At 33.1% G+C, this 19,952-nt stretch overlaps 2 protein-coding genes across 2 annotated transcripts; one reads left to right on the top strand and one right to left on the bottom strand.

Annotated features, from left to right (window-relative positions):
• Positions 1-4,179: 4,179 nt before the first annotated feature.
• Positions 4,180-5,634, bottom strand: LOC145632496 (UPF0481 protein At3g47200-like). The gene has a single exon (XM_081684876.1). It carries the CDS (start codon positions 5,632-5,634, stop codon positions 4,180-4,182), a length of 1,455 nt encoding a protein of 484 aa, XP_081541002.1.
• A 3,967-nt stretch (positions 5,635-9,601) lies between these two features.
• Positions 9,602-16,536, top strand: LOC145631703 (putative disease resistance protein At1g50180). The gene is made up of 5 exons (XM_081683859.1): positions 9,602-9,820; positions 10,935-12,643; positions 12,852-14,076; positions 14,202-14,350; positions 15,902-16,536. The coding sequence occupies exons 2-5, from the start codon at positions 10,986-10,988 to the stop codon at positions 16,269-16,271; spliced, it is 3,402 nt and encodes a 1,133-aa protein (XP_081539985.1). The 5' UTR covers positions 9,602-9,820; positions 10,935-10,985; the 3' UTR covers positions 16,272-16,536.
• The last annotated feature ends 3,416 nt before the right edge of the window (positions 16,537-19,952 follow it).

The following is a 19,952-nucleotide window of genomic DNA, read 5'->3' as shown; positions in this document are numbered from 1 at the left end:
TGAAAAATCGGTGCAAGTTGTAAACCAGTAAATTGGCCGTTTAAAGGCAAATTGGATGGTTCCACCCACCCAATAGGATTCCCGGACGGTATTATGGACCATGGTAAACATTTCGGCAATTTGTATTTTCGGGCGAAAAAAGTCAAAAATTTAAAAATTGAAGGCTAATATCCACCCTTTTGAGAAATTTTAGAGGATTCGGGGCTCGGTGTCGAAAAATCTTGAAATTCAACGGGATACATCTCAGGGTCATTTAATGCCGTTTGGAACCATATATGATCATTATTTGTTGTCATCAATAATCGTGGTAGACTTGAGTTAATGAAATCGGTGCAAGTTATAAACCGGTAAATAGGTCGTTTAAAGGCAAATTGGATGGTTCCACCCAACCAATTGGACTCCCGAAGGGTATTAGGGACCATGGTATACATTTCGACAATTATTATTTCCTGGTGAAAAAAGTCTAAATATTCCAAAATTAAAGGCTAATATCCACGCTTTTTGAGAAATTTTGGAGGTTTCAGGGACCAGTATCGAAAAGTCTTGAGATTCTAGGGGAATACATCTTGAAGTCATATAATGTCGTTTGGAAACATATATGATCACTATTTGTTGTCATAAATGTTCATGGTAGGCTTGAGTTAATGAAATGGGTGCAAGTTGTAAATCGGTAAATTGGTCGTTTAAAGGCAAATTGGATGGTTCCACCCACCCAATTGGAATGCCGGAGGGTATTAAAGACCATGGTAAACATTTCGGTAACTTTTATTTTCTGGCGAAAAAGAGTCAAAAATTTCCAAAATTAAAGCTAATATTCGCCTTTTTTCAGAAATTTTGGAGGTTTCGGGGCACGATGCTGCAAAGTCTTGAGAATTTAGGGAATACATCTGGGAGTCATATAATGTCGTTTGGAACCATATATGATCATTGTATGTTGTCATAGATGTTAGTGGTAAGCTTGAGTTAATGAAATCGATGAAAGTTGTAAACCGGTAAATTGGCCTTTTAAAGGCAAATTGGATGGTTCCACCCACCCAATTGGACTCCCGGAGGATATTAGGGACCATGGTAAACATTTTGACAATTTTTATTTTCGAGCGAAAAAAATTCAAAAAATTCCAAAATTGAAGGCTAATATCCATGCTTTTTGAAAAATTTTTAAGGTTTCGAGGCCCGGTGTTGAAAATCATTGAAATTTTAGGGGATATACCTCAAGGACATATAATGCCATTTGGAACCATTTATATTGATCATTATATGTAGTCTCAAATGTTCGTGGTAGGCTTGTGTTAATGAAATCGATGCAAGTTGTAAATCGGTAAATTGGTCGTTTAAAAGCAAATTGGATGGTTCCATCCACCCAATCAGATTCCCGCAGAGTATTAGTGATCATGGAAAATATTTCGGCAAATTTTATTTTCGTGCGAAAAAAAGTTATAAAATTCCAAAATTGAAGTCCATATCCACGCTTTTTGAGAAATTTTAGAGGTTTCGAAGCCCGGTGTCGAAAAGTCTTGAAATTTTAGAGAATACATTTGGGGTTATATAATGTCGTTTGGAACCATATATAATCATTATTTGTTGTCATTAATGTACGTGGTAGACTTGAGTTAATGAAATCGGTGCAAGTTGTAAACCAGTAAATATGTTGTTTAAAGGCAATTTAGATGGTTCCACCCACCTAATTGGACTTTAGTAGGGTATTAAGGACCATGGTAAAAACTTCGGCAATTTTTATTTAAAGGCGAAAAAGGTCAAAAAAATTCCATAATTTAAGGCTTATATTCACGTTTTTTGAGAGTTTTTGGAGGTTTCGAGGGTCGGTGTCGAAAATCCTTGAGATTTTAGGGGATGCATCTCTGGGTCATATTATAACGTTTGGAAGCATATAAGATCATTATTTGTTGTCATAAATATTTAAGATAGGATTGAGTTATTGAAAAATCGGTGCAAGTTGTAAACCGATAAATTGGTCGTTAAAAAGCAAATTGAATGGTTCCACACACCCAATAGGACTCCCGGACGGTATTAAGGAGCATGAAAAAAATATTTCAGCAGTTTATATTCCCGGGCGAAAAAAAAAAGTCAAAATTTTCAAAATTGAAGGCTAATATCCATGTTTTTTGAGAAATTTTGGAGGTTTCAGGGCCCGATTCGAAAAGTCTTGAAATTCTATGGGATACATCTCGGGGACATTTAATGTCGTTTGTACCACATATGATCATTATTTGTTGTCATAAATTTTTGTGGTAGGCTTGAATTAATGAAATCGGTGTAAGTTGTGAACCGGTAAATTGGACGTTTAAAACAAATTGGATGGTTCCACCCACCCAATTGAACTCCCAGAGGATATTAGGGACAATGGTAAACATTTCGACAATTTTTATTTTCGGGCAAAAAACAAATCAAAAAATTTCAAAATTGAAGGCTAATATCCACGCTTTTTGAGAAATTTTGGACATTTCGGGGCTCGGTGTAGAAAGGTATTTTATATTTTAGGGGACACATCTCGGGTTATATAATGCGTTTGGAACCATATATGATCATTATATGTTGTCATAAATGTTCGTAGTAGGTTTGAGTTAATGAAATCCGTGTTAGTTGTAAACCGGTAATTAAATTGGTCATTTAAAGACAAATTGGATGGTTCCACCAATCCAATTGGACTCTCGGAGGGTGTTAGATACCATGGTAAATATTTCGTCAATTTTTATTTCCAAGCGAAAAAGTCAAAAAATTCAAAAGTTGAAGACTAATATCCATGCTTTTTGAGAAATTTTGGAGGTTTCGGGGCCCGATGTCGAAATGTCTTGAAATTTTAGGGGATACATCACGGTGTCATATAATACTGTTTGGAATCATATATGATTATTATTTGTTGTCATAAATGTTTAAGGTAGACCTAAGTTAATGAAAAATCGGTGCAAGTTGTAAGCCGGTAAATTGGTCGTTTAAAGGCAGTTTCGGGTTTTGGGTCATTTTTGAGTCAATTTCGGGTCATGTGTCGGGTCATTCAGGTTGGGTCATTTGGGTCGGGTCATCGGGTATTAGAGACCATGGTAAACAATTCGACAATTTTTATTTATAAGCGAAAAAATGTCAAAAAATTCCATAATTTAAGGCTAATATCCACGCTTTTTGAGAAATTTTGGAGGTTTCGAGGGCCGGTGTTTAAAATTCGAACTTTGACGGGTTAAAATGGGTTTGGGTCAATTTCGGTTCAAGTCGGGTTAGGTTCAGGTCAATAATTTACGGGTTACATTCGGGTCGGGTCATATCCAGGTTATTTCATGTTCAGGTTCGGGTCTCACATACTCGGGTCAACTCAGGTCTAGGGTTGGTTTCAGGTCGGGTTTGAATCACCATTTTTTCGGGTACAGATGGGTCGGAATAATCGGGTTTGAGTCGGTATTTCGAATCGGGTCAAATTTTGACAGCTCTCCGTAGTACAAGTATAAGAAGTCAAACAATGAATATTGATCAAGAAATCAAGATATTACTCATTAAAGAAGAGTGTATGAATAATTTAAAAGTCTAAATAATGCAAGTGTTATATAATATGAGCAGTATGTAGTTAATTTCATAAGTTATACAGTAATACTAATACATGGGGAGCGTTTTAAAAAGCGCTTTTTGGAGATGTTTGTACATATCTTTCATTCATTTTTAGTAGATAATTGATAATTTATACCATACTTATTGATCATTTATACCATACTTGATACTTCATATGCGACAAATATTTTGGAACAAAGCAAGCATGATAGCTTAACTAAAATTATACATCAATACAAAAATATGGCTCCTTATTTTTCATGGAAATTAACGAAAGCGGAGAGAGCGTAAAATCACGTATGATGTTCATTGAGAATAAAAATACATTTAATGTATGTGCTATATTTGTCTGTGGAATTATAACATTTGAGTGCTAACTTTGAAAAGTATGTCATGGGATAATTTTTTAGTGCTAGAAAAAGGTAAATGTATAAAGCTAACTTTACCCAACACAAAAACAAATAGTAGTGTAGCACATATACTTTTAAAACATGTTATCTGTCATTTCCTAGTAGTTCTTAGCAGCATACTCCTAGTAGTTCCTCAAGCTTGAAGAACAAAGAAGACAGATAATTATTAATAAAACAAATTCAAATGCAATACTAAAAATACAGGATCTACTTCTCATTCTTTATATTTTGAAGCAGAGTCAACAAAATCATGAAACCACTCAACAGGATCAATAAGAAACAAGTGAAGTCCAATCCACAATCCCTTGTTTTCCTGCAGGTGCTGCTTCACGTCGCAGCTCGTCTGCAGTAAGGTAAGGTAGAGCAGCAACAGAGCAGCTATCGTCGAGATACCAACCCACACATTACAGAAATAATCATGTTTTAGTTTAGCCTTGGCCTTACTCGACCACCTATTAGAATACTCATTAATATCTTTCACCACATCATGCAAATAAGACTCCTTACCATCATGTTCTACTTCGATGCAAAGTTTATTGACTAGCTTAGCTACTTGTTTGTTACTCCCTAATGTGTGTTGTATCACACCTTGATAGTGTAGAAGCTCGACGTCTTTAGTTGAGTTAATGAGCTTGTCGAGAAAGAACAGATATGTTGTTATGTCCGGGTTGCATACGTGGTGGCATTGTTCGTAGGCAACGATGTTCCTGAAGAAGCTTTCTGTATGATTGTCAATTTGTAAACTCGGCATCCTTAACACTCCTCTCTCGAACTTTAGCTCTAGAGGCTGTGTCGAATCCAAGACTCGCTTCTCCTTATCCCCTGGAGTGATGCTAGCGTGGAAGAGGTCAAGCAAGTGATGATGAGTACTTCTCTTAGGATTGCTTGCAATTGATTCATAGCTTCGTTGTAGTAATTTATCATCTCTAAACATCAACGGGTTGAAGAAGCATAGAGCAAGCCATTCTAACGAGGTCTCCTCCATCGATTTTGTCCTAGTTTCGTCGAAGATCTTCTCAAGGACAATCATAGGAAGTTGATTCTCAAGAGTTATAAGGTCTCGACGAACAGCAGGTAACATCCACCTCTTGGGGAGAAGTGTTGTTGAAGACGCGAATTTGTTTTCATTAAGCTCTTTAAAGAGCTCAACTATGAAACATCCATCAAGAAGCATCATATTTACAAACTCATCTCGGCTTAATTGAGTTATTTTAACATCTTCCGAGTAATATTGTCGAGCTTCATGCTCTATATCTTCTAAATCAGCCACCAATTTATCTAATTTACCCCTTGTTTGTTCACCTAAGCCAACAAGGCGGTTCATCGAGAGCCACTTAAGCTTCTCTGAAGCCTGCAGCTCAGGCAAACCACGATGGTAGGGGCCAATGGATATGAATTGAGGCGCATAAGCTCTTGGTTTAATGTGTCGTAGTTTTTCTGGTACGCGGTATATGCTGGTTCTATTACTATGCCGCGATAACTGCTGCTGTTGGCGGTGCATTGCCTTCATCTTCGTCTCCAAATAGTCACTCGAGTTCACGCTGCTGCTTGCAACATAGTGCTGATGATCTTTAGCTAACAGAGGTTTTGAGCTTATTTGCCTAGCATAAGCAAAGGGAGATCTTGAAAAATGCTTAAAATGTTGGGATATAAATTTGTTTCTCAACATATTTGAATTTTTGATGTGGTAATTTCTCTATGAAATAATGTGCATTACATACTAGAGATTTATTCTCTCGTATAATAAGTGGCAAGGTGTAGATACGGACATTTATAATACTAAGCCATATCCACAAGACCACAAATAATGTATGAATTACTTTATTTTCTTACTCGATTCAAGGTTTGACAACTCTAATTATGGATGAGACTTTCTCGAAATTGCCACTAGAGGAAATTTCTCGGTACGTCGGGTAAAGGAATTCATAACAATTTAATAAACTGCCATACGAACATGCGTAATTAAGCTTAGGTTAGCCTAAATAATTAAGCTACTAAAACCTAATCCCATTAAACAAAAGGCTGACTAGTTTAGACATAAACAAATCTATATTTGTGCAAACTCCCAAATCTAAACACTATAATAAATTCATTAAACTAACAGTGACTTACTAAGCTAAGCTTAATTATATGCAACGTAATAAGTGCGAGTGGCAAGTTAATCTAATTCAATAAGTAATTTTTAAAGAAGTCATCATTCTTGGTCAAGTCATTTTTTAATGGTAAGAATCTAGAAAGATCTTTTAAATTAATTAACGGATTTTTCACCAAATACCACTGAGGGCCTGTTCATATTTACTTATTTTCAGGTCACTTCAGTTCAGCTCCAATCAGTTCAGTTCAGTTTCAATCAGTTCAGTTCAGTTCAGCTCTTAATTTCCCTCTCTCATAAAATATTCATTTTAGCTTAGTTTAGTTTAGTTCAGTTCAGTTCAGTTCAGTTCCAATCAGTTCAGTTCAGTTCAATTCAGTTCAGTTCAGCTCCAATCAGTTCAGTTCAGTTCAGCTCTATTCAGTAAATATGAACAAGCCCTGAGTTTAAGCTTAATTCACCGTATACCACCAAAAACTTTCTAATACACCATATAACCTTCAGTTTTATGGAAATGTCACAACATGTCATTAATGACCAACGGAGGTTAACACCGTTAGTCATTAAGGTTAATAATGTATTCAAATTGGTATTTGAGAGGTCAAGGAATCTCAAGAAGGTCATGTTGGACAAAAAATTAGGGAGTGGGCCTTCCAACTTGTACCGCAAATTCACAAGCGAAGATAACCAAGCGAAGAAGCCCATGATTGTCCCCCCTTCAACTTGTTGATATCATCATCTGTAAACTACGTTAATTATGCATACAAATTAAGCTCATGTGATTAACTATATGGTTACAAGAAGCCAAGTGTTCCAAGTTTTCATTCCTCTAATTTATTAAGTTTTTTAGTTTTTATATTTGATTAATTTTCTTTAAATGAATGAACCAAAAAAGTTGTTGTCAGAATTTCTTAGGAGGCCTTAGTTAAGTATGTACGGGTCTTACAAGCATGTAGCAACACTAATTAATTACAAAAGTAATTGTATTCAATTAAGCTCAAATTATTTAAGTCACGTACTGTCAAACTCCTTCAGTGGCTCCGTCCATAATGATGTCTTGTATTCTGTTTTGGGTGTCAAAAAAAAAAAACAATCATGGCAATAAACGTGATTGACAAGTCAATAAAAACTAAAAAGTGAAGTCTTTGAGCAAGTCGTTGGTATCAGTCTTCGTTGCTACTACTCCAGTGAAACCTTACAAATTTTATCACTTCATTTCTATAGTCAAAATCATCCATACATTTTTTTTGTTTGTTTAAAAAGATATTAAGATATTTCGTTCTCATGCATTGCTTTTTTTTTGTTTTCTTTCTTTTTTAAATAATAATAATAGTAATAGTAATAGTAGTAATATTCATTGTTCAAATTGTGTCAAAAAAAAAAAATATATTCATTGTTCAAATGAAAATTTGTCAAGAATAAGTCAATTTTTGGGTGGTTAGTTCAAAATAAGCCAACTTTTCGATTAACCTAAAATAAGTTGACTTTTGAAGGTATATTCTTTTAATAAGCTTAATAACCTACAACCTACTAAACAAGTCATTATTTTAATTAAAAATAATATAATAAATTTTAATTAATTATTAATTATATAATTACATTAGATAGACAACCTTTTTAATATAAAAAAAAAAAAAAAAAAAAAATCCTTGCCACCCACCACCGAGTTAGTATTAGGTATTACTAGAGTATCATGCTCATGAATTCATGATACTCCAACATATTAAGTGAAATAACATATGTTTAAAACAAAATAACATAAAAAGTTATGAGATTATGTAAGTGAAAATAAATTGAAAAATAATCAAAATTTCAATTTCATTTCTCTCTCCACTTTTTCTTTCCCTACCTTTTCTCCCTAATTTCGCAACCCACCATTTTAACATTATCAAATCCTTTATTCTTCTCAACAAAAATTACAAAAAATCTTTCAATTATTATTTTAACCACTCAAACATGCAAGCACAAAATTGCTCAATCAAAGATGAAAATCAATTTCACTACATAAAAAAAAATGAGAAAATACAAGTTCATCTTCATGATAAACAGAAAAACGTTTATTTAGTGGCATTTTTGTAAATAAATCAAAAACTTTTGTCAAATGAGGACCCTAGTAATGTTGATTTATTTAGCCGTGATGATTGGGATTTTATATTGATTAATTTATGGAGCTGCCACTGGATAAACGTTTTTTGTCCATCATGAAGATGAACTGGGGCTCCCTCATAAAAAAAATGGTTGATATTTATGAATAACATAAAGATAGGACAATCAGGAACAAGCATGAGCAAAACAAAGTTATAAATAGATTGAATTTGTTTTTGTTTTTACTTTAATTAATTAAAAATGTACTGCTAATTTGAATTAAATATGTTAATTTGATTTGATTCAATCGTATTTATATTATTTTTGAATTGGAAAATTTGTTAAAAATAATCTTAACTTTCATATATATATATATATATATATATATATATATATATATATAGTTGCTGATGTTTGTAATTTTACCAAGACAATAAAGACATACTTCCTCTGTTCTTTTTTACTTGACCTGTTTCTTTTATCACGCTTGTCAATGCAAAATTTTAACGATTAATAACTTTAATTTTTCATAATTAAAAAATATAAAAGTTATATATTATGATAGTACTTATTGAGATGAATTCAAAATGATCCAATATAAATATGTTTTTCCTTACATATTATTCACAAAACACGGTTAAAGGGAGGGTGGTGAATAGTGTAAAAGTCAAAGCGGGTCTAATAAAAAAGAACGGAGAAAGTAATGTTTATGTGGCCTAGAAAATGGGGAAATACTAGTTAATCAGCCTGATTGACATAAGATGTAAATCAGGGGGTATTTTCGTCAAGAGAATTAAAATGATTGGGGTAAATATGTAACTTTACATTGATGGTGTTCAGAAATTAACCTTTACTGAAATTTGTTGACTAACGGCTTAGTTAGTCAAAGCAGTAACAAAGTTAACTTCACTTTCCCAATTTGAAAGCTAATTCATTATTTTGTGAAGATCATTCATCCCCGACCACGATACATTATGATGGCCTTTCATGCAATTGGATCTTCTCCGACCATAATTAGTCACGAATCATCTCCAATTTGTGGTCACTGAGTCGAACTTAGCTGTCAATTGCGAAGAAATAAAAAACAATTCATACCTGCCGAATTTAATTCTTACTAGCTTTGGGGCGTACTGAGCTGTAAATTGGGATGGCAATGGCATTCCAGGATAAACCCCAGGATAAAGGGTAACATTCAGCTAATGATTTGCATTTGATGTTCACGACGTTACTTGCCACGTTGTATGGCCCACAATAACGGCAGAATTCCGTTTGTTACCAAATACCATACAAACGATTATAAAAATATTATCTGGTAAGTGTGGGGCCCACAAAAACGCCTAATTGACAAAATTTTGTAAATCAGGTTGATTGACTGGGTCTAGCTCCTAGAAAATTAGGCTAAAAAGGCATCAATTATGCTGTAGCCTGTAGGACCTTCTTCACAGTGTACTTCCAAGTTTCTAATCTTGATTACCAACAATGAATCCTCATCTTGTCAAAAAAAAAAAAAAAAAAAAAAAGCAAAAAATCCTCCATAACGCGGGTTTGAAAATTCAAGATGGATACTTGTATGAGATAATTTCATATCCAATTCCAGAATTCCAGAGAATTGGCAAGAGCTTCTTGAGCTATACGGATGGGAGTATCAGCACCAGTGATTACTGATTAGCCTCTTCTGGTACTTGCTATTTATTAAGATTATTTTGTTGCTAATTGTCTTTGTCTTTGATTTGTCTTGTGTTGTTTCCTGCAACTGGAATTAGATCAGATTTTAGCTTGGTTGTTAGTTGTTGGGAGCTGCGAGTAAGGTTTAATTCTACTTTTTTTTTTTTTTTTTTTTTTTTTTGAATAAATTAAGGTTTAATTCTACCGACAACAAGGGAAATTGGTCTTCTAGAAAATTTCCAATTTCATAATACATGATGAATTTCAAGTATTAAATTGATTGAATCATTCTTTGGATTTTGTTTTTATTTTGGCTTTTTTTTGGCACTAGCAATTGCAAAAATTCACTCATCACAACTCCCACCAGGCCACCACCCATAGCAGTACTGAAAATATTATTAAGGCTGTATTTTATTTTATTTTTTTAATAAAAAAAAAAGGTTTAGTTAGGGTTTGTTCTCCTCAACTTATTTTCAGCCCAGCTCAGGTGTAATAAGTTCATTTCATTTCAGTTCTTATCTTTAATTTTCTTCTCTCATAAAATATTCAGTTTAGTTCGGTTCAACTCAGCTCAATTCAGTCAATCAGACAGGCCCTTAGAGTAGTTTATGGTGCTTTCAATGTTATTCAAGTCAATTAATCCCTCCGGCCTTTATTTACAAGCCTATTTCCTTTGTTTTTTTTACGACAATTAAGGAACTTAGAAATTCCATAAAACGCATGATTGGAAAGTATAAATATGCATGTGGGATGGAGTCTTGGAGAGAGACATAGAGAAAGAAAAGAAATACACTCATGGTAATATTTGTTTTTCCCAAATGGAATACATACCTTTTGCAAAGCATGACTTTATGACAAAAGAGGAAACATTATCAAAAAGTCATCATGCAAAATCTTCCGAATCTCTCTAGGCATTTTCAAGATAGTCTATATTAGTCTACTTCTTTATTTGCAACCACCTTGATTGTGTCATATTAAAAAAACCATTACCAATAATACCAATTTCGTTTTTTGCATTAGAGATTATTAGTGTCCATGCTTTGTGTCATACAATTGTAAATTCTTTATACATAGGAGTTAAAATAAGTAATAATCTCTCACTAATCAGTCCATTTCTTTGAAATCAGCTGAGGAGGCCAGGATAAACCATAGAAACACCAAATACACAGTTATCCATTATGGCAGAGTCGATTGTTGAAGCAACTATCCAATGGATTGGCTCTTTACTCATCCAAGAGATCAACGTATTATTTGGTGTTGAGGAACAGGTGCGTGCTTTACAACAAGACCTTGAGTTGATGCAGAGTTATCTACAAGATGCTGATTCAAGGCAAGAAGAAGGAGTACACACTTTGATACGACAAATCAGGCAGCTCGCCTATAAAGCTGAGGATGTGATTGACACTTACATTTTTAGAGATGATTGGAGACATTCAGAGCACAGGCTCATGAGATTAGCTGGCCGTATGTATAGTGTTCCCAATGTCTATAGAATTGGGAAACAAGTAGAGATGATCCAGAAGGGTGTGAAGCGAATAACTGAAAAATTAAATGATTGTGGAATGAGAAAGACAACTAAGTTATGGGAACGTCACAGACTACCCCATGATGAAAGATGTTGGAGGCGGCCACCACCAAGATACTCCCATGATGACAACAATGGTGAATATGTTGCTGGCTTGGAAAAAGATATAGGAAAGCTGGTAGAAGTACTTATGGGTGCGGGGAACTTGCAAGTAAATATTTTATCTATTTTGGGAATGGGTGGTTCTGGGAAAACTACCTTGGCTAGGAAGCTTTACAATCATCCTTATGTCAAGGAGTGTTTCGCTTGTTCCGCGTGGGTTTTCATATCTCAAGAATGGAGAACAGAAGATATCCTACTTCAGATCTTAAGAAAGGTCAGTGGCCCTAATGAGAAGGTCAGTGGCCCTAATGAGACAATCCAGCCACATACCAAATTGAGTGTGGAAGAACTTGTGGATAAGCTCCGCAGCATCTTAAAAGAAAAGTCATACTTGGTGGTCTTAGACGATGTGTGGAGGAGAGAGGCTTTAGATGAAATTCTCCCTGCATTTCCACGGGAGGATATGAACAGAGGAAGCAAGATTATAATCACCACTCGAAACCAAAATATTATTACAAACCTAGAGCATAATTCATATACCCATGAGCTACAACCTTTACATGAGAAAGAGGCCTGGGAGTTGTTTTCTAAGCTAGCTCTTAGTCATTATAAAAATCGTAACATGGAAGATTTTGAGACACTGGGAAAGGAAATGTTGAGGAAATGCGGAGGACTTCCTTTGGCAATAGCAGTATTAGCTGGGATTTTGACTAGAAAGAAAAGCATTGCAGAATGGCAGCAGGTGAATACAGCAGTAAGATCAAGAGTGATGGAGGGTACACAAACAAATACGGGTCAAAGAGTACAAGATTTGTTGGCACTTAGCTATGATGATCTACCTTATGATTTGAAGCCTTGCTTTCAGTATCTATGTGTATTTCCTGAAGACTGTCAAATTCCAGCAGGGATGTTGACTAGGATGTGGATAGCGGAAGGTCTTGTAACTGTACATAATGAAGAGATGTCCCAAGAAGATGTAGCAATGCAGCTCTTGGAGGAATTGAGTCATAGGTCTATGATTAAGATAGTTCGGACCAATTTTAAAGGAACCATAAAGGCAATTCAATTGCATGATCTATTGCGTGATCTTTGTGTCCAAAAAGCCAAAGAGGAGAATTTTCTTCAAATTTTTACTGCTACAAGTAGTCATAGCACTAGTCATGCTTTTGCAACAACTATCCAACCTCGCAGGGCTGCTCTTCATTCCAGGTAAATAGAAATATATTGTTGAAATTTTATATTTATGCACCTATACTTTACTTTCTTTGTATTATATGGTCTTGTGCAATGCATTAGTGATTGAATTAGATATATACTTTGTATTAATCAAGGTAGAGTAACTAGTTACGAAACAAATTGAGAGAGACTTCTAAGTTATGGTAAATTATTTGAAGCTCTAATACTTTTACTTTTCCAGCATCTTATTGCCTACCACAGATTCCAATTTAAGGTCACTTGTATTATTGACAAGATCTAGCATCTTGCATTCTGCTTATGATTCAAAGGAGACATTGGACTTGAGGGTTGTACACAAAGATTTCAAGCTGCTTAGGTTGTTAAATCTTTGGGGGATTAAGACTGTTTCTGGAACCTTACCTACTGAAATTGGGCGTTTAATTCACTTGAGATACCTTGGAGTTCGAGCCTCGAATATTACTTGTCTTCCAAGGTCAATTGGAAAACTGAGAAATCTGTTGACCCTAGACTATAGGAACATTGACTCAGATAATACTGTATCAGTGCAGATCCCCAATGTCTTGAAAAAATTAGTGCTACTTCGACATCTATTTTTGCCTATAGAATCCCCTTGGAGCCTACTAGAGTTGCAATTAGGTGAATTGAAAAACTTGCAAACGTTGTGGGGTGTGAAATGTGGAGAGCTCGGTCACTGGTTTTCTAGAGAGTTGGCAACATTAAGCACAACGCTGAAGAAGCTGAAGGTGATTGTGTCTTCTAAAAGTGATTTGGAGGCCGTCTTTAGTTGTCCTAGCCTCGTATCTGATCGACTCCATACTCTCCACTGCCAATTGATAGATGGTGTTGTATTACAACATGTAAATCCAATATCTCGTAACCTACTCCTCCATAAATTGGTGTTAGTTGGTCCTATACAAGTGAACTCAAAACTATCTATCATGTTGCCGTCTAACTTAGTCACTCTAGAATTGAGGGATAGCATTATGGAGGGTGAGGACCCTATGGTAGCGATTGGAACATTGAGACACCTTAAGCTCCTTAAACTGTCAAATTCCTATATGGGTACTGTAATCCAATGTGAAATAAACTCATTCCCTGCGCTTGAGGAGCTCTACTTGGAGAGTCTCCCGAACTTGAACATGTGGAAGATACAAAGAGGGGCAATGGCAAGTCTTAAGAAGATAGAGATATTATGGTGTAGAAAGTTACATCAATTACCTCAGGGCGTGGCTTTTGTTACTACTCTCCAACAATTTGAGTTTTTCGGAATGTCCATAGAGTTTAACCAAGAAGCAGAGGAATCCGGATGGTCAAAGAAAGGGCTTAAGCTACCTCAGAACATGGAAGCCATTATTTATCAATGTGATTCTGGCATTGACATTTCCTCCCTTAGCAAAATATATGATCAGCTTATTGTTGGGGTTTTCTTGAATAATAAAAAGCAGGCAAGTTTTCTACTCAGATCTAAAAAATATATGTAACCAACCTACACTTCAAAATTCTAAGGTTTTTTTTTCTTTTTTTTTTTTGGTATTAAATAATACCCTTTTATGTAATTGATTGAATGCAGAAATACTGGCTCATGAAGTATAATGAGGACTACTATAATTGCTTCATGTTGTACGCCACATACCTCTCTGTACTCGTGTCTGAGGACCTACATGCGGATTGTCTTCCTGGACATCACAATTGCTGGGAATTGAGCCAGACGGAAGAAAGGTATGTGCAGAGAATAAGTGAACACAAAAAATAAGCTACTATATCAATTTTGTGTTTTATTTTGTATTCTTTAGTTTTATATGTTGGCTCTTCTAAAAAAAAAAGGTAGCATTTTATAATATCTTGTTGAGTCATACTGAATATGAAAAACGTTGTATATTCATCATGATAACAAAGCATGGGTGATTGATTAGTGAAATTCTCTTCGATATTTATGTCATATGTATTATTATACAGTTGTATATATGTTTCCCTAGGTTGCTATTAATGATTGTGTATTGTGTATTGCTAGGGAAGCAATACACAATCATTAATAGCAGCCTAGGGAAACTTATATATAACTGTCTAATATATACTCCTTTTGTCCCCTTTTAATAGTCCCTTATGAGCAAATTTTAGTCTCAAAATATTCACCCCATTTGCCTTTTCCAACAACCATTAATATTAATTTTTTGGAAAATTTTTAAATTACCACCCAACAATGTAATCATTTTCGAACTAACCACCCGTTTAATTTTTTATTTTAAATTACCACCCCTTAAATTAAATAAATGCTCAGATTACCACCCATTTCAAAAATCCGATGGATTTTCCGTCTATGGGCCCCACCCAACGCTTATTTTGACCCTTTTGACTGATTTTTCCCCGATTTTTCTCTTTAAAAATGTTCTCCTAACTTCAATTCACATTTTTCTCTTTGAAATTTGGTAGAATTTGGTGAAGGAAATGTGAATTAAAGTTTAGAGTGCGTTTCTAAAGAGAAAAATCGGGGAAAAAATCAGTTAAAAGGGTAAAAATAAGTGTTAGGTGGGGCCTAGCTACAGACGAAAAATCCACCGGATTTTTAAAATGGGTGGTAATATGAGTATTTATTTAATTTAAGAGGTGGTAATTTAGAATAAAAAATTAAACGGGTGGTTAGTTCGAAAATGGTTACATTGTTGGGTGGTAATTTAAAAATTAACCTAATTTTTTTAACAAATTCCCTCCAATTTGCAAATTTAATCTTTCCATGTAAATATTATTTTTCCATGTACTTTTATTATTTTCTCTCTCTACTTTTTTGCATACTCAATGTCAATTTACTTTTTCAATGTACTTTAATTATTCTTATTTGTGTTTATTAATTCCCGTGAAAAATGTCCAAAAGGAACTATCAAAAGGGAATGGAGGGAGTATAAACTAAAAAAACAAGCCAATTTTTTATCAAGAATTTTTTACAAAAAAAAAAATTGTTGAATGGCAAGTTGTATTGAACTTTAATGGTCCTAGTATGTTTATACATGTATGTCTGTGATTGTCATACTCATAGTATGTGTCTGTACATGTACAATGTACGTATTTGAGTGCTTGTGTGCATGTGTGTGTTTTCACTTGATTCTTTTTTCATTCGGTGGTGAAATGCTCGTGTGCTTGATTGTTAGAGTTTTAGTAACACAAAATGAATGTAATTGAAGAAAAATTAAACGGAATTACTTTACAGGCTGCAAGAATTTTCACTTAGCTTCCTTGCATACTCACACGATGTATCTGTCAATGTTTTCATGGCAGTGATGGTGCATCAATAATGGTGGGCAAAATATTGCAGCCTCAGTACGATACCTTGTTTTATGTGAGTGGGCATCTTGACACAGATTATCTCTCTTTAGGAGTAACATATGAAATTGCTTTTGTGGTGATGTTACCACTAGCAGAACCTGAGCAGCATAAGTTTAAGCAGCCTGCCATCTGTTATCTTAGTGATCCTTGGCCTTTAGAGTCACAAAAATATGACTTGAATGACAAACCGAGAGGTGAGTGGATAAGGCTTTTTGTCGGTAAATTTAACAAATCCTTGGCAAATATTGAAAGATTGGCCTTCACCTTGAAGGTTGAATATGGGTTGGTAATTAAAGGAATTGTTATTGAGCCAATAGTTTGATTCGCTGAACTAGCTAGTGATCAGTGATGGGGTCTGGTCTTCGTTGCCTATCTACTGCTCTTCCGTGTTAACTCAAAAATGACACCACAATTTGCTAATTTGGCGAAATCTGATTAGCCTATATTTAGTAATTTTATTTTTATTTTTAATTATTTTTAATGTCCATAATGTATTAAAATTTTATTTTTGTATGTTATCTTTTCGTATATTGCATTTCATTTTAAAGAAATACATAATTATAAATTATGCAAGTTTATTTTTATAATATTAATTGATTTTCGAATTTATAATTATAATTAAAAATCAAAAAATTAAAATTATTCATCATTGTTTATATTGTTCATCAATCATGTCATAAATTAGCACCTCATTCTCAAAATCAAGGTTAGTTGTTGATAAATTTGTAAATCCAAACTAAAATCGGGATAAAAATTTGAAAATAGCTTGTGATTTTGCTTTTTGTTTTTAGCAATTTTTTATTTTAGGTTTTTTTTCATAAAAAAATCTCACCAACAATCTCATTTATAAGTATTTGCGAAAGATAAATTCCGCTTTGAATGGTTTGGAAAAATGATTTATTTAAACTCAAATTGTGTAATTTTGTCAAAGAACAAGGAGTATGAAGTGTGTAGATGATGAAGTGGTCGCGTTTTTTTTTTTTTGTTTGCAACCCCTATTTGATCCAATAAATGTTATTAAGTTTTCTCGAACTTTTTTGTGGGTTAGGTAATGACCTAAATAAATACAAGTAATTACCTAACTCAGTATAGGTAATTACCTAACCACAAACATATTAAAAAAAAAAAAAATCGCAGATCTCGCTTCTGCATCAAACAAGCTTGCAAAAAAAAAAATCAAACTCTAAATTGCAGAGTACACCTTCGCTATCCATTGATTTTCATAAAAATTGAAAGAATCGTGCTTTAAATCATCGTAAAACACGCTCCTAAGGCTATTTTAATTTCATCCTCAAAACTATCAAACAACTTGATTTTTACCTAAATCAAAATTATCAATCGAACCCTAAAACAAAATTTGTATATGGATCATGAAGCATATTCGAAACCTAATAAATCTGATGTCTGGATGGAATTTTTTGGTCGGAATTTTGTCATTTGATAGTTTAAGACGCTTTAGGTGGAAACAATCAAACAAAGGTAAATAAATAAACATAATATTGAAACAAAGATAATTGAATAAATTAAAAGTGAAAACAATCAAACAAAGGTAATTAAATAAATTGAAATTAAAACACTTTCAAACAAAGCGTGTTAAATCTATTTAAAGTATAATGCATTCTACAATCTAATATAATCAAATGAAAGTCAAATGGATTCAACAATGTATATTTAATTGACCAAATTGAAAGTGAAACACATTCAAATAAAGCTAATTGCATATAATGAAAGTCATACACAATCAACCAAAGAGAAAAGCATCAAATGTAATTCAAATACATTCATACTACAACTACAACAACCAAAAAAAAAATGAAATTGAAATTGAAATGCATTCGACAAAGCTAATTAATATAAATCAAATGCATTACTTAAACAAAAGGTAATTAATATAAATCAAATGCATTACTTAAACAAAAGGTAATTAATTAAAATAAAGTCAGCACATTCAACAATACAAATTGATTAAAATGAAAGTTAAATGCATCCAACAAATCAAATTGACTTAAATGAAAGTTAAATTCACTCAACAAAATAAGTTGAATTATTGGAAACTTAAACTCATTCAAACAAAAATAATTGAATCAAATTAAAGTCAAACTCAGTTGAACATAAAAATTGAATCAAATGTAAGTCAAATACATTCAAATAAGGCTTATAGGACAAATGACAGTCAAATAAATTAAAAAAAACTATTTGAATCAAACGTAACTCGACCACATTCAGACACAGCTAGTTGAATCAAAAGAAATTCAAATGCATTCGACAAAACTAATAGTTGCATGAATCAAATGAAAATTAAATGCATTTAACAACGCTAATTGAATCAAAATAAAGTCAAACAACCCTAAAAAAAGTCAAACGCATTCAAATAAAGTTAATTAAATAAAAAAAAAAAAAAGTGACATGCATTAAACAAATGAAATATAATTACATAAAAGTCTAATTCTTTCAACAAAGCTAATTGAATCAATAGAAAGTTAAACGTATTGAAACAAAGATAATTGAATAAAATTAAAGTAAAAAAAACGTAGAAAAAACAAAATAAAACATGTGAAAGTCAAACACATTCAAATAAAATTTAGTAAGTCAAATGAATTATACAAAAGCTACTTGAATCAAATGTAAGTCAAACACAAACAAACAAAGTTAAAGGAATCAAATGAACGTCAAATGTATTAAACAAACCCAATTGAATCAAATGAAAGTAAAAACATTAAAGAAAATTTAAAGAATCAAGTGAAAGTTAAACACTTTCAAACAAAGGTAATAATTAAATCAAATGAAAGTCAAACACTTTCAAACAAAGGTAATTAAATACAATGAAAGTCAATGAATTTAACAAACTAATTGAATCATACAAAAGTTAAAAACAATATATATTAGTTTTGTTTCAATTTTACGTGTTTTATGGTGTTTTTTAGTTCATATTATCTGTCAAGTACATACAATTTGACCCCTTACATCCAATAATTCAGAGTTTATTTGGGACAAAATCGAGTTTGGGGTGCGTCTAATCGGATCGACTCGTAAACATATCGATTCGAGCTGAAATGGGTCCAATTTTGAGACCATCTCCAGTGGTGAGACTCAAATTTGAGTATTGAAATACAAAATGAGTTGTTTTTTACCTCCAATGGTGATACCATTCTCACTTCTCAATTTAGCAACTCGTGTGAAGCCTAATTTCCCAATTGTGATACTCTCTAAAATATACAAATGTCACTTTCAATTATAGCTCACCAAATCCATTTCTTTTTTAATATAAAATATTATAAGATTAAAAAAAAAGGTAAAATTTAAATAAATACAAAATATATTAGAATATTAACAAGGGGTCCACACTTTTTGTCAAATGAGACTCAAAGTTGAGTATCTAAACTTAGCAACTTTCTTTTGGAGTTGCTAAGTTTAGATATCAACTTATTGGTATACATTGCAAAAAATACTCTCTCTCTTAAAAATACTCACCTGAGTCTCGCCATTGGAGAGGGTCTAACCGAGTCGATATCGAGTAGCTTGCTAAATGATTTGGTCTTAGTATTTCGAACCCACTATCTACTACTTCCTCGGTTCTTTTTTACTTGACCTGTTTCTTTTATCACGCTTGCCAATGCAAAATTTTATCGGTCAATAACTTTAATTTTCCATTATTAAAAATATTAAAGTTATATAGTGTAAAAGTCAAAATGATCCAACATAAATATGTTTTTCCTTACATATTATTACACGATCAAATGAGGGGTGGTGAATAGTGTAAAAGTCAAAGCGGGTCAAGTAATAAAGAACGGAGGAAGTATAACATTTGTTCCTTCTCTTTAGTATTGTTATTATATGAAATATAGATGTGATGATATATGAGTACTTAAATATTATTAAATTAATAATTATGATTAATAAAAAAAAAAAAAGAATTGTATAATATAAGAATATTTATATTAGATACTCTCTTTGTTTAATAATAATCGCAACATATACTTTCTTTTTTTCATCTATTTCATAT

This window comes from Chenopodium album, chromosome 5 (assembly GCF_948465745.1).
Source record: "Chenopodium album chromosome 5, dcCheAlbu1.1, whole genome shotgun sequence".
In the NCBI taxonomy this organism is placed as follows: Eukaryota; Viridiplantae; Streptophyta; class Magnoliopsida; order Caryophyllales; family Amaranthaceae; genus Chenopodium; species Chenopodium album.
This window is presented reverse-complemented; position numbering and strand designations above follow the sequence as displayed.